This window comes from Podarcis vaucheri (genome assembly GCF_965113315.1).
Source record: "Podarcis vaucheri genome assembly, chromosome: 9".
Classification (NCBI taxonomy): domain Eukaryota; kingdom Metazoa; phylum Chordata; class Lepidosauria; order Squamata; family Lacertidae; genus Podarcis; species Podarcis vaucheri.
Window position 1 is genome coordinate 5,877,066 of NC_138767.1, and position 14,097 is coordinate 5,891,162.

Genomic DNA, 14,097 nt, shown 5'->3' on the forward strand with positions numbered 1-14,097 from the left:
ATAGGAGAGGTTTGGCATTTCTCCTGGGAGGCCGGGTCATTTAGAAAGTTGGGTCAGAAAGAAAGCAGGCAGCAGAGAGAGGCCGTGCGAGAGAAACGGAATATCTTGCATGCCTGAGAAACTCTCTAACCGTCCTCATCAGCATAATGGAAATGAAAAAATTCCTTCCAGTAGCACCTTAAAGACCAACTAAGTTAGTTCTTGGTATGAGCTTTCGTGTGCATGCACACTTCTTCAGATACACAGATATAATGGAAATGAGCTTGTCTTTGTTACGGTTCGCGGGCGGCTTTCATTTGCATGACTTAACTACCAAGGTGTCGATCATAAAGGGGCCCTCCTTCAACATTCGGAAACTCTCATATGGATTCACTTATGTGCTAACCAATGGCACCTGGGTGGAAGGAATTAATTCAGATCTGGCAGACTCCGTCCGAGACCCAGAGAATCTCGCTCTGAGCAATTTGACTCAGGATGTTTATGGAGGTGTTGATAAAGAAAAATGTGTGCGGGGAGAAGGAAGCCCAAGTTTTGGTCCAGATCCTGGTGGGGCCTCATCCAACTCCTTTAATCATCGGCCATTCTTTGATTGGCTGGCTAATGCCTCGCATTTGAGGAAAGGATGCATGTGTTTTCAGACTGAGGATGGGAGGTAGGCGAGGGGAGATTGCTCTTGAGAGATGTTGTATCTGCCCAGAGTGGCTGGGGAGGCCCAGCCAGATGGGTGGGGTATAAGTAATAAATGGTACCTCTGGATGCAAACGGGATCTGTTCCAGAGCCCCGTTCACATCCAGAGTAGAACGTAACATGCGTCTGTGCGTGCACGGGTCGTGTTTCGCTTCTTCTGCACATGCGCGTGACGTCATTTTGTGTGTCTGTGCATGCGTGAGCGGCGAAACCCGGAAGTAATGCGCTCTGTTACTTCCGGGTCGTCGCGGAGCGTAACCTGAAAACGCTCAACCTGAAGCATATTTAACCCAAGGTATTATTATTATTATTATTATTATTACTCTGGACCTTACGAAGAAGGGAAGGGGGGGGGAATCCACGAACTGGTCTTACGCCTTAGTTGTTCAGTTTAATGTCATGGATAAAAATGGTCAAGGACCCCAGAAAGTTAAGTTCAGTTTCCTTGAGGAAGGGGAGAAGGAAGGCTAAAGAGAGGTTTGGCTTGGGGATAACACAAGTGGCTGGAGTGGAGGCAAGGCCAGGGAGAGAGATTTGTTCCCTTGGCCTGGGGCTCCTCACCTCTGCATTAACGAGATGGCCCATTTGGTTACCAACCCAGCTTGAATGATTGATCTCTAAGGTTAAACTCACATTTTTGCTAGCAGAAAACAATAATAGTTAGTTACCAACTCAGTTAGAGCTCAGTCTTTTATTTGGTGTCAATATATAAAAAAAGGTAAAGGACCTCTGACCGTTAAGTCCAGCCACAAACGACTCTGGGGTTGCGGTTGTCATCTCGCTTTACTGGCCGAGAGACCCAGTTTTTCCGGGTCATGTGGACAGCATGACTAAGCCGCTTTTGGAGAAACCAGAACAGCGCATGGAAACGCCATTTGCCTTCCCGCCGGAGTGGTACCTATTTATCTACTTGCACTTCGACGTGCTTCCAAATGTCATGGATTGAACAGACATATATTTTTGTTTGTTTGCTTGTTAATTGGATATATGGGCACCTGGCAATGGATCGTTGCTAGCTACCCCAGCATTATTTCACTGAAATGCCAAAATCCGTCATTTAAAACCTTGCAGAAATCTTTTTTTAAAAAACATCTTAAAAAGGTGGGGAACCGTGGGCCTGTCAGATGTTGCTGAACTAAAACTCCCAGCATCCCTTGCAAGCATGGCCAGTGGCCAGGGATGATGGGAGCTGCAGTTCAGCCGCATATGGAGGGCCATCGGATTTAACACACCATCCCCATAGGTGCGCTTCAAAGTTACTAGTCTACATGCGTTCCTTTATCAGTCGTCTGTGATAACAGTGTCCTACTGCCCTTACTTAGGAACCTGATTTCCTTCTTTGAAGGCAATGGTCTGCCACCCTCTGCTTTGCTTTGACGACTGATAATATTCTTATATTGTTTGACAGTTGCACTATAAAATCCCTTCAGCGTCGCCATGTTTGCATCAGCCGCCTCGAAAGGCCTCAGAACTGGGGGGAGAACTCCTGCGAAGTGCGATTCGTCATTCTGGTCCTTGCTCCTCCGAAAATGGTAGGGTTGAGCTCCTCCTCCGTTTTATTTTATTTATTTTTTTAAAAAATAAATCCTGTGCCTTTCCCCTTATCCTTTGATATGCCATTATAATAGAATATAAGAATATGTATGGTATTTTTATATATAAATAAAAGTTGCAAGCAGCTTGGGATCTGAACATCAAAATCCCACAAAGAAAGATAATTGTATCCACTAGTTATATCACAAAACATGAGCAAGAGTTGTTGAGCTTTTTTGAAGGGGGGAATAACCTTCATCGCTCACCTTAAAGTACGCCGCTAACAAACGCACGCAGCGCAAGAAACAATCATTGTATTCCCAATCGCCAACAGAAAGCGCCAAACGACGCCCACTGGACGAGGCGGAGGGGCAGAGCGAGGGGGGCGGGGGTAAAGACATTCATTTCCCAGTTTTTTTCAACCCAGCGATCAATAAGGATGCCACAATCGACCAGGATCACCCAGGGATCTACCTGTCGATCGCGGTTGATCAGTTTAAGCTGTCTGATCTAAGGTATAACATAAAACTCAAGCTGTGGTGTAGGTAACTCAAACCACTCACGGATGTGCCCTGTTTTTCCTCCCTCAGAAAAGTACCAAAACTGCAACTGAAGTGGGCCGGACATTTGCCACAATGTTCTCAGATATAACCTTCCGGCAGAAGCTTCTAGAAACAAAAACGGAGGAAGAGTTCAAGGAGGCTTTGGTTCACCAACGCCATCTGCTGACCGTCGTGAACCAGAGGCCATCGGCAATGGCCGACGGGCACATAGTACACAACCACAAGCCCCTCAAGGTACGTGTGGCAAAGGTCCACTCTTTCAGGTGGACCTTACAAAGCCAAATCATCTTGAGATGAATACCAGACGCTCGTCCGAGGAGGCCCAAGTTGCGTCAATCCTGACAGGGAGTTGGGCATCCCGTCAGAGTCAAGGTCCAGGTCTCTCATCCTGGGTCGACAGAGCTCATCCAGCCCTCAAAGTCCCATATGTCCATTGTATGAAGAGAAGTCCCACCAAAAAAAGTTCAGGACTTCTCTGCTGAGTGAAAAGCAAGTTAAGCACAGAGGTGGGCATGATAGAGGTGCATAGAATTGTGCACAGTGGATCGAAAAAAGTATAACCGCCCCCTTGCTGAATTGGTCACAATCCTTTTCCTTCTCCCTTTTCTGCCCTGTAACGCCAGCAGCTTCTCGCATGTCACGGCGGGACAAGTTTGCTAGAAGCTGTTGTGCTCTTTCCTTTGACCTCTTCCATTGGGAGTGTAGCAGGAACCCCACCCCCACCCCAATCATTCTGTTTGTACAAACTTCACACACACTCACACTCACACACTACATACGCCATATTTCTGTTATAAATTCATAGAAAAATCAACCATACATCAGATTTGCACTGTTCCATTTTTATTTTACTCCATATGACAAGGACTATCAGAGGGGGGTGGCTTGGTTCTGGTCAGCCATAATCCCTTCACTATCCCAGCACATCCACAGGAGCCCTGCCCAGTTGCTATGCCAACCCTGATGGTCCTAGACAGAAGACAATCAAAATCACAAAGAACTTGCATATGGGAGTGGATTCAGCATGGACTGAAACAAAGGACAATGATCAGATCTTCCCTCTGGGGGCAGGAAACTGCAAACTCCCCTTTGTCTCCTGGAGGTGACTCATGGGGAGGGGGGAAGCCAGGTGACAGGACACTCAGGTTACCACCACAACTCCTCCCTCAACCCCTCCTTTCTGTAATGTATGCATGATGTCAACCCCTCCTTTCTGTAATGTATGCATGATGTTTCTGGGGGTGGGCTTGACCTAGAGGATGGGAATTTCAAAAGTTTTTATAAGGTCTTGCACACCATCTTTCTGGGTCTTTCCTCTCTCCTGCAAGTGAGGGGAACACCCTGTTGCAACAGTTCAATAAAGGCCAAGCCTACAGGCTGCTGTTTTGCTCCAAATTATCCTGGTTGGTGTCTTTGTTTTTGTCCAAGGGAGCCCTCGGATTTTTCCGGTAACAGGAGCTACTTAAAAAGAAAGAAAGACAGAAAGAATCTTAAAAATAGGCCTTTTAAACTCTGCTCAAATCATTCTGCACTTTAAACCCACCCTCTCCCTGCCACCAGCCCTGTAGACAATTGTGTCTCAAAACAAAGGAGCAGAAATGAATTTTCTCCCTGGAGGGAGAAGAGGGGCAGAGGTTAGAAATCCCTGTTGCTGTAACAGGTTGTCCCACAAGTGGAGAGACGTAATGGGGATGAGGCAGGGAGAGGCTGGAAGGGACAGACAGGGAGCCAAGCAGCGAGGGGGCAGGCGAGGGCCATGGAGGGCTGGCAGCAAATGCCACAGCATATTCCAGGTACCCCTGCTGGGTTTTGGAAGCTGCTGTTGACAGATGCACTTTGCATCCCTTTTGTTTCCAAGTGTATGTCGGAAACATGCAAAGCTGCCGCGTACAGACCCAGGAAAAGGCTATCTTCCGACCACTAGGAGTGGGAGAGAAATGCAATCCTGTTCCCATTCAAAGGCGAATTTTCCCCATTCGGACTTACCCAAACAATACGTGCACCTAAACACAGTTGTCCTTCAAAATCTGCACTCCTCCAAATGTTACGTTGCACTTCTGGGGACTGTAGTTTATCCCTTGGCTCCCAAACGCCGCAAACCCAGAAATGAGTGTTCTGGTTTGTGAACGTTCTTTGGAATCCAAATGTCCGACAGGGCTTCTGCGGCTTCCGATTGGCTGCAGGAGCTTCCTGCAGCCAATCAGAAGCCGCGCTTTGGCTTTCAAGCGTTTTGGAAGTCGAACGGATTTTGTTCGACTTCCAAGGTACGGCTGTATATGCAAAATCTGACTGCTGATTGGCAAGAGGGGGGAGCCTTCACGAAAGCCCTCCCCGTATCTCACCTGCCTCCTCTCCTCCCTGCACAGAGGTAGTATCAAGAGAGTCAGTCAGTCAGTTTTATTGCACATAGCCAAAGGCTGCCGCAATGTACACAGAATCATTCAACAATTAAAAGAAAATATGCTGGATTAATACAAAAAACTTAAAATATTTATATTATCAAGACGTTAAACAGAGCTATAAAAGTACCTGATTATACAGGTTCAGACATTAAACAGTAAAATTTCTAGGCTAAAATCACCACATGGCCACTAATATATTAACAAAACCATGTTAATTAATACAATGTGCAATTATATTCAGAGTTTGGTGATAAAGATAGATTATAGCTTGATGTAGATAGGGTCAAATTAATTCATCTCCTTTACAGTTGGTGACTATCTTGGCTATATAATTTGCTCTGATTTTCCTAGCGGCAGTTGCAAGGAGTGCTACACGCCAGGTCACATACTTATCTGTGTCTGTGAGGAGATATGAAATCATGTCAGAGGGGTTCTGGCCAGGGGACCTTGTCATTACAGGTGCTAAAAATCGTTCTCTTGCTTCATTATATAAGGGGCAGCACAAGATATAATGCATAAGGTCCTCTACTTCAGGACATCCCCTAATGCAAACACGTTCATTTGCTGGTATGCCTCTGGGAGCGGGAGAGATAGGAAGCCATTTTACAAATATGGCGCACACAGTAGAGGCAGAGTTCCTTTTCTTGCTCTTTGGGCGGTGCTGAGACGGGGTGGTCGCTTTGCCAAACCACGTGCATTGCCTCGTTTGCACAGTGGCGGGTTGGTCTAGATGACCCTCGGGGTCCCTTCTATGATTCTGTGATTTAGCATCTCCTCTGTATAGCCTTTAAAGGAAAGCCGTTGGTTTTAAAGGTCTCGTGGCAGGCGGCTCAAGCCTCCCTCTCCTCTCTCAACAATAGATGAGCATTTGAACTGACATAACATTTCCTTCCTCTCTCCAGCTCCACGAGTTCTTCAATGTTGGCAAGGGAATTTTTGATGACATCGCACGAAGGTTTCCAGTGTACGCGCTGGACTTTACTGATGGTAGGTGAGCCATTGTTTACGACAACGCCGGCCTGACTGGGGTCCTCGTAGCACCGTGTCCTGTTTACAGAGCACTCTCTTATTTTTTGGGGAGGGCAGGGAAATGTCTGCAGTAGCTCTGTTGTTTCTGAAAGACAATCACACACTGGACCAGGAAGGATCCCATGTGTTGGGCTTATGGATTATTCCTAATGTCTTCAGCCAAAGCTGGTGCTTTAGATAAATTCCTTGATCCACTGAGGCTAATCCACATGTAGAAACACATTTTCATTCATAAGCAAGGGAAAATCCAACAGAACTAGAGTTCTCATCCTTGTTTTTGGCAAAATCGTACTGCTGGCGCTTTTTAAATGAGATTTCTGTAAGCTAAATGATGAGTAATGTCTCCATAGAGTAGAGATTGGCAATTCTGTCAATTTCATTTTCTCATTAATTTCGGTTTTCCGTGGAGTTTTTCTTTTTAAAGTCATTTTTAAAAATAAAAAAAACAGCATTTTAGCGCAATTTCTCCTACAGTACACAATTTTTTACACTATTTTGTCTAATCACATTTTTGCAAAGCATACCCCCCTAAAGATTGCATTTTTTAGTATTGTTTTCGCTGCTTCAAGAAAAAAAATGATATGAAAAGGTTAATACACTGAATGCCAAGATCCAAGGCTGGGGCAATTACTCTTTTGTGAGAGGACCCCAGCAGAGATTTAAAGTCACAAAATATGCAACAGAACAAATTTGGAAATATAGGCTGTTAGACCCTTAAAATATACCCTTTCAAGGGCGTTCCAAAGTTTCCTTCTCCCCCCAGCGAAGAAAAAGCCCACACATTTGGGAAGTTTAAAATGGTTTACTTACAAACTCTCCAAAGGTCATATTCATGTGCCTTTCCATGTAGCATTCAGAAAAAGTTGCACAGGCAGTAAAACTTAGCTTAGTTACAAAGTGTTGAGAGTTTCTAAATTATTGGTATATGAACTCGGAGAGTGGCTTGTGAGAGCTGCCTGGGGCTGGTGGGGGTTGAGCAATATCGGGAGGGGCCCAGATTCCTGGCACCTGAGGAAATGGAATGATGGTCTGACTCTGTATAAAGGCAGTTTTGTATGAGAGGCTTCACATTCGCGGCCTGTGCCCTTCCATGTGCCATCCATCCCCTTCCCTCATTGCCTAAGAGCTCTGCAGGACTGCTTTTTTCTACCTAAATAGCTTTGTGGGAATGCAAAGAAAAGCAATCATTGCATGCTCTGGATAGAGCACTATTGCTTATGTACATATATCTCAGTGATGTGATTTCCCATAAATTTGGGTAGGATTCCTAGGCAGAAGCTATTACCGGCCTTGTCTGACTGCCGACAATTTCATCTGCAGTTTGCCATTTATCTCGCGAAGGGGCCTGTTTCAGAAATGCCGAGAGCTGATTCTGGCATAAATGCCTGCGATACTTTCTCTGTTTTCCTTTTATTTACTGCGCGCACGTCCCTCTTTCTCTGGGAAGCTCAGAGCAGATTACGCGGGGCTCCAGGCAGTCTCCTGCCTCCTCGCTGTGACTAAGCTGAGGCTCGCTGAGCTGCGATAAAAGCTGTGCAACAGCCATAGGTGAGTTTTGAAACAGCTTTGCAGGGTTGGTGTAGTCCCCCCTCTGGCCTAATGCCTTCGGTCATCCATGCACCCGTTACTGCAGCTGTTCACATGGGGCTAACTGTGTCCCAGTCGAAACCTCCATGTTCCTTATACAGTACATGATCAGGTTTATTTAAAAATAATATTGATAGGGCAAAGAGTGTAAACAAAGAGTGACAGTACAACAGAAAGGCACCAGGGAGAGGAAAGCAGGCAGGCATTCTTCACTTCCTTGGCAAAGGAAGTTTGCCAATCAGTGTTTTCAGCAGGGAACTCTGTCTTGCACCCGGTTGTTACAGGACTTGCTGTCGCTGCCGACCAGCTGATTGGCAGCGACAGCAAGTCCTCCCTTGCCAATTGCAAGTGTGTTTTGGTATTTCTGGTTCTTCGTTGGGAGGCATATTTTTCCCTGCCCCATGCCTGACGTCATGCACAGGCGTCCCCCCCCCCATTAATGCGCAGTCAACTTGTGTGTGACTGTGTTTGCGTGCAAGCCGGGAAAGAAATCAGTCAACGGAAGCAGTACGTTTCAGAGCACAATTCAAAGTGTTGGTGCTGACCTTGAAAGCCCTAAACAGCCTCAGTCTAGTATACCTGAAGGAGCATCTCCACCCCCATCGTTCTCCCCGGACACTGAGGTCCAGCTCCGAGGGCCTTCTGGCGGTTCCCTCACTGCGAGAAGCCAAGTTACAGGGAACCAGGCAGAGGGCCTTCTCGGTAGTGGCTCCCGCCCTGTGGAACGCCCTCCCACCAGATGTCAAAGAGAACAACTACCAGACTTTTAGACAACATCTGAAGGCAGCCCTGTTTAGGGAAGCTTTTAACGTTTAATAGGTTATTGTATTTTAGTGTCCTGTTGGAAGCCGCCCAGAGTGGCTGGGGAAACCCAGCCAAATGGGCGGGGTATAAATATATTATTATTATTATTATTATTATTATTATTATTATTATTATTATACCAGGAAACGGCGGGAGAAAGCTAGAGAGTCCTTGTGGCTCGTGAGAAGACACACACACACCCCGAACCTGAAGAGGACATCAGTGAGGGCAGAGAAGGGGCTCGGGGCTCGGTGGGGCTTTGCTTAGGCTGCTCAGCCTCTCCGCCCAACAGCTGGCTTGCGTGGCAGCATGGCAGCTGCAGTTTTCCAGCACCTCCTTCAGCTTCTTGCCAACCTGGTCTGGATTGGAGAGAGAGCGGGAGAACGGGGGAATAGGCATTTAGGAGCTTTTTTTTAGAGGATGCTCCCCACTTTGCACGATTTCACTTGAGTGTGGGGGCCCAGAACGTAACCTGCGCATTAGTGGGAGGAGGCCTGTATAAGATGGGGTGTGGGGCACGTGGGCATGGTTGGGGGAAACAGGCTCATGGGTCAAATTAGGCCCCATGTTGGGCTTAATTAGGCCCATGGGCCAAACGCTCCTCACCTTTGCTGGATAGGTTCAGCCGGCCTGATTTGGCCCGCAGGCTTCCTGTGGTGAGGTCATGCTAGCTGTTGACTTCGGGCCTGCAGAGAACTTTAGCCACAAAGAGGCTGTTAATTCCTTGAATATCCATGTAGCTTAGCATTAAGCTGTGGTTTCTCAACTGAGAGTGTATATTTGGGGCTTCAATGACACACACACCTGTCCTATGAAATCCAAGTTCTTGGGAATGCTGTTTGGAGATGTGCAGCAACTCTGTGGCATTTCTCTTCCCAGTTCTGGCACCATGGGCTCAATTCCACAGCCAAGCACCTCTTGGCAACTGCTTTTCCTGCATTCTTTTTTTGGACTTGATATTATTTTTTTATTAATTTTTCTTATTTTCGGTTAATTCACACTACATGTTAATTGCCATACACCTTCAGCCTTGTACCGTAGATTCCGGCATATAAGACGACTTTTTAACCCCGGGAAAGAGGTTAAAAGTCGGAGGTCGTTTTATACACCGGGTATGGCTGCAGTGGGCGGCGGACTCCGCTCTCCGCCAGGAAGAAGCCACCCAATGAAGCTGGGTTAGTATTGCTGGGCAGCTTCCTCCGGACGCAGAGCCTGCTGCCCACTGCTGCTGCCGAAGCGTATAAGACGACCCCCTCCCTCCCAAATTGGCATCTTATATGCCCAGTCACCTAATACGCTGGAATCTATGGCACATAACATGAATATATTGTTTCTGCAAATTCCCCACATCTAACCCTGCAAGACAGGAGGGCCTGTCATGCTCGGGTCCAGGGGGTTACGAAGAGTCGGACACGACTAAACAACAATCCTGCAACCACCTCTCCTTATACCCAAATGCCCAAAATAAGTTGTGTGACATCCAACTTATTACTTAATAAAAACCTCTAACATTCATTTTTATTCGTTACGATAGTCATTCATCTACAGTGGTGCCCCGCAAGACGAATGCCTCGCAAGACGGAAAACTCGCTAGACGAAAGAGTTTTCCGTTTTGGAGGTGCTTCGCAAAACGAATTTCCTATGGGCTTGCTTCGCAAGACGACAATGTCTTGCGAGTTCCTGCTGTTTTTTCCCCCCTTCCCCCCCTTTTTCTAAGCCACTAAGCCGCTTATCAGCTGATCCGATCAGCAGATAAGCCGCTAATAGCGCTAATCCTCTAATCCTTCAGTGGGCTTGCTTCGCAAGACGAAAAAACCGCTAGACGAAGAGAATCACAGAACGGATTCTTTTCGTCTTGCGAGGCACCACTGTATTTGAAAAAAAGGAGCGGGGAAGGAAAACATAACTTCTTCACTTAATGGGTTCAGTCTATACTTATCCAGAGATTTCTGATAGAATGATTTTGTACAATATATTCTTCAAAACATTTCCATTCCTTGCTTTTTCTGCCTTCTTGTTGCTACACAGAGGAGTAAAGGAAAAGAAAATGCCAGGGAGCACTGTAAGCAAGGTGGCCTTCTGGGTCTCCCCTCTATCATGTTAGCATCCGGCAGCCAGGATAGCTCAGTTGGTAGAGCATGAGACTCTTGATCTCAAGTTCGTGGGTTTGAGCCCCACGTTGGGAGAAAGATTCCTGAATTGCTGGGGGTTGGACTAGATGACCCTGATGGCCCCTTCCAATTCTACAATTCTATTATATTTGCTGTGAACTGGGAATTCCACTTGCCCTTGGGACAGACTTAGGGAGGGGGTGGAAATTCGGTTTGCATTTTAATGCGAACCTCCCTCATCCTCGCTTTTCAAAACGGCATGCAAAAGGGAACACGGCTGTCCCTCAAAATTCGCACTTCTCCAAATTTTGCAGCTCTCCAGCCAAACAAGGTTTACAAAAACGTGCATGTTAGGGTGATATGTGTAGATAAAAACACATGGCACTGGCGAAAATACCACATGGATATGCATTGCATTAGGAATGTCGCTTGCAAGAATGTACATCAGGAGAAATTTGGTTTAAAATGCTGATGCACAAAAATGGAGAACTGAACATGAGATTGGAAAAATTAGAAATGGGGGGAAATGAAATTGAGAGATTTCTCTGCCCCTAGAAAAGCTGCACAGCAGAATATTTTGATATGCCGCACACTGAAATGAAAGAGGGCAGCCTGCTTTTAAGTGTACATGTTCAATAGCAAAACATTGAACTGCTACAGAAAGTAGTTTTAGGCTTGCTGTGAGGTTGAACCTGTTGTCCTTATATTACATTGGGTCGGGCACACCATTCTATGCCTGGGTCCATGCAAATGCAGCTTATTATAAACTGCATTATGCTGCAGCCTGAACACTTTGGCAGTGATGCTGCCTTCATGCAAGTGAGATCACCAAACCATGAAAGGCTTGGTTTAGCTTAGCATGGCATCTGAACCCAGGATTGTGGTTTCTTTTACTCTAGCCAGCCGCAGTTACCAAGCCAATCACAAAACTATGGTTTAAAGCTGTCTAGCCATCATGGTTTGTTGTTAGGGCGAAACAAACCAAAACTCCAGGTTTGTTTGTGTGTTTTTTAAAAATATTTTATTAAGTTTCATCAATAGAAAAGTTCGGAGAAATACAAAAACAGAAAAATACAAAATTACAAAATACAAAAATACAAACATTAAACACAAAAAAGAAGAAGAAAAAACACATATAAAAGAAAACAAAACTCCCTCTTTTTTGATTTCTCATCTTTAGTTAACTTATTTTCCTGACTTCCTCACGCCTCCCTTTTTTGTATCCCTTTAAAAAATTGGTTTGAGCACCACACTAAACAAACTCGTGGAATCATGGAATTTTAGACTTGGAAAGGACCCCTGCAATGCATGGCTTCTACAAACTGCCTCCCCCCAACATAAATTCTGGCTACGTCCATCCTCAGGCCTTCTTTAAACCATGAGCCAGGGTTTCATGACCAATGTTTGCTTCCATTCCACTCCATAATACATCCAAATGCTCTCCCCTCACCAAAGCATCTAAGTAACACTAGGAATGCCTATATCCAGAATTTCTCAGAAATTTCCCAGGAATGTCAGCTATAAATAGTGTCAGCGCAGAATTTTCAAAAATTGGTAAAATGTCTGGGAAGTGTTTTTTGGTGAATTCCCTGAAAAAAAAGCTCAAAAACTTTGCATTATTTTTTTTGTGTGTGTTTGCAAAAAACAAACAAACAAACAAACAAACACAAAAAAACCAACGTAAGCAGTTTTGCCAGAAATAAAAGCTCAACAACTTTTTGAAATATGGCAACCCTAAGTAACAAAGAGGTGTATAAAAAAAGACTTTCTGAGGTCTGGAGCTCAGTCACGCAGCTGTAGTTGTCTGAATGCAATTTTGCCCTTCTTTTCCTTTCCCTGCCCACCTTCCCCAACCCCAAATATTAATATTTGAGTTTTGAACTGTAGGAATAATAGGCACTTTCAGTTATACCACCCTAGGCTGTTTGTGGCTTTGTTAATTTCTCAAGTGGCTTCCTGTACAAAGCCGGACGTTGCAGACTCTGAACACAGCAAGCATGTGATTCATTTGTCGTAAGAACTCTGCATCGCCTTTGCAGCCACAAATGTAACTTTTGGTTTTTGTTTCACTCCTAGTGCGTCGTGCCTACTCCCCTTAGAACAACTTTGTAATTCTGCAAACTGGAATAAATATGCTTAATTTACATGCTTTTAAATACAGTCGTACCTTGGAAGTCGAACGGAACCCGTTCCAGAAGTCCATTCAACTTCCAAAACGTTCGAAAACCAATCACTGTTATGCTCCATCTTACTTTTTCAGCAGTGAAAACTCCCTTGACAACACTAATTAATTTTTTGCTTCATTTAACTAATGGAGACCATGGACTTTCAAACTGTTTGTGTCTTTGTGTCCCTTCCTTTAATCTTATTCTGTAATTTAAAGACTTTCTTTGACATACTATATTTTGTTAAACCACTCTCGTTCCGAGGGTGCTTCTGATCAGCGCCATTTAGCAGCTAACAACGTTTTTGCAGCTCTTTAATAGATTTCCTTAAAATTAAAATAAGATGTTTTGGACCAACATCATTTTGCAGGTATCACAGCAGAACTTGTAATGGATTTAAAGGTGTGGTATAATTAACCATATCTTCTGATAAATTTAAGATTTTCTCCCAATAAGTTCTAATCTCATCACAACTCCACCAAACATGTAGTTAACTTTATTTCTTCTGCTTTTCCAACAATGATCACTAAGGTTGCACACCTTTTAATCTGATTGAAAAATTTAAATTATAGGGATTCCCCCCCACCCCCTCCAGGGACTAAGGAAGATGGAGGTACCTCAGAGATTGAGGAATGATTTATGTAGAGGCCAGAAGGATGGAGCAGAGTACAAAATCGCCCATCTGATTTTGCAGATACCTGCCCAATTTTTTGTATATTTCTTTACAGATTTAATATCCCACCAGTCCTGTGCAGCTTGCAACTCTTGCAAAATTCCTAAAAGTGAGAGCCAGTAGCTTGAGACATGAGAAATGTGTGCGTTGTAAAAATGTCGTAAGTCAACTGTGATATCTGAAGAAACAAGCCAGATACGTGTTCTAATCAAGTTTAACATACCAAATAAAAAAGTTTCCCAAGTAAGAAGTCTCCTCCTTTTCCCTGCAAGGCTAGGCTCAGATTAGCCTCTCTGGAAAATTGTGGAGAAGTCTCTACTCCACATCCCCAACCTTTCTGCCAGTAGAAATGAGTCTTTTGAGCCGAGGTCTTACTATAGATCAGGGTTTCCCCAGTTGGGTCTCTGGCTATTGTTGGACTACAACTCCCATCATCCCTAGCTAGAAGAAGCAGTTGTTGGAGATGATGGGAATGGTAGTCCAAAAAGAGCTGGACAGCCAATTTTGGGAAACCTTGTTCTGTATCTCATGTTGTGTGCCCC

The 14,097-nt window shown here is 44.9% G+C and overlaps 2 protein-coding genes across 7 annotated transcripts in view; one reads left to right on the top strand and one right to left on the bottom strand.

The window, feature by feature from the left end:
* Positions 1-14,097, bottom strand: part of LOC309539925 (kyphoscoliosis peptidase-like) — a 360,319-nt gene that overhangs the window by 267,293 nt on the left and 78,929 nt on the right. The gene's annotated exons all lie outside the window — the stretch shown is intronic.
* The window catches only part of SLC4A11 (solute carrier family 4 member 11), a 251,928-nt gene that overhangs the window by 186,940 nt on the left and 50,891 nt on the right, over positions 1-14,097 (top strand). For all 6 annotated transcript variants that reach the window (XM_082236390.1, XM_082236389.1, XM_082236394.1 and 3 more), the window contains exons 7-9: positions 2,097-2,220; positions 2,812-3,018; positions 6,089-6,173. In XM_082236390.1, coding sequence (XP_082092516.1) covers positions 2,097-2,220; positions 2,812-3,018; positions 6,089-6,173 — 416 coding nt within the window. The remainder of the gene's footprint in view (positions 1-2,096; positions 2,221-2,811; positions 3,019-6,088; positions 6,174-14,097) is intronic.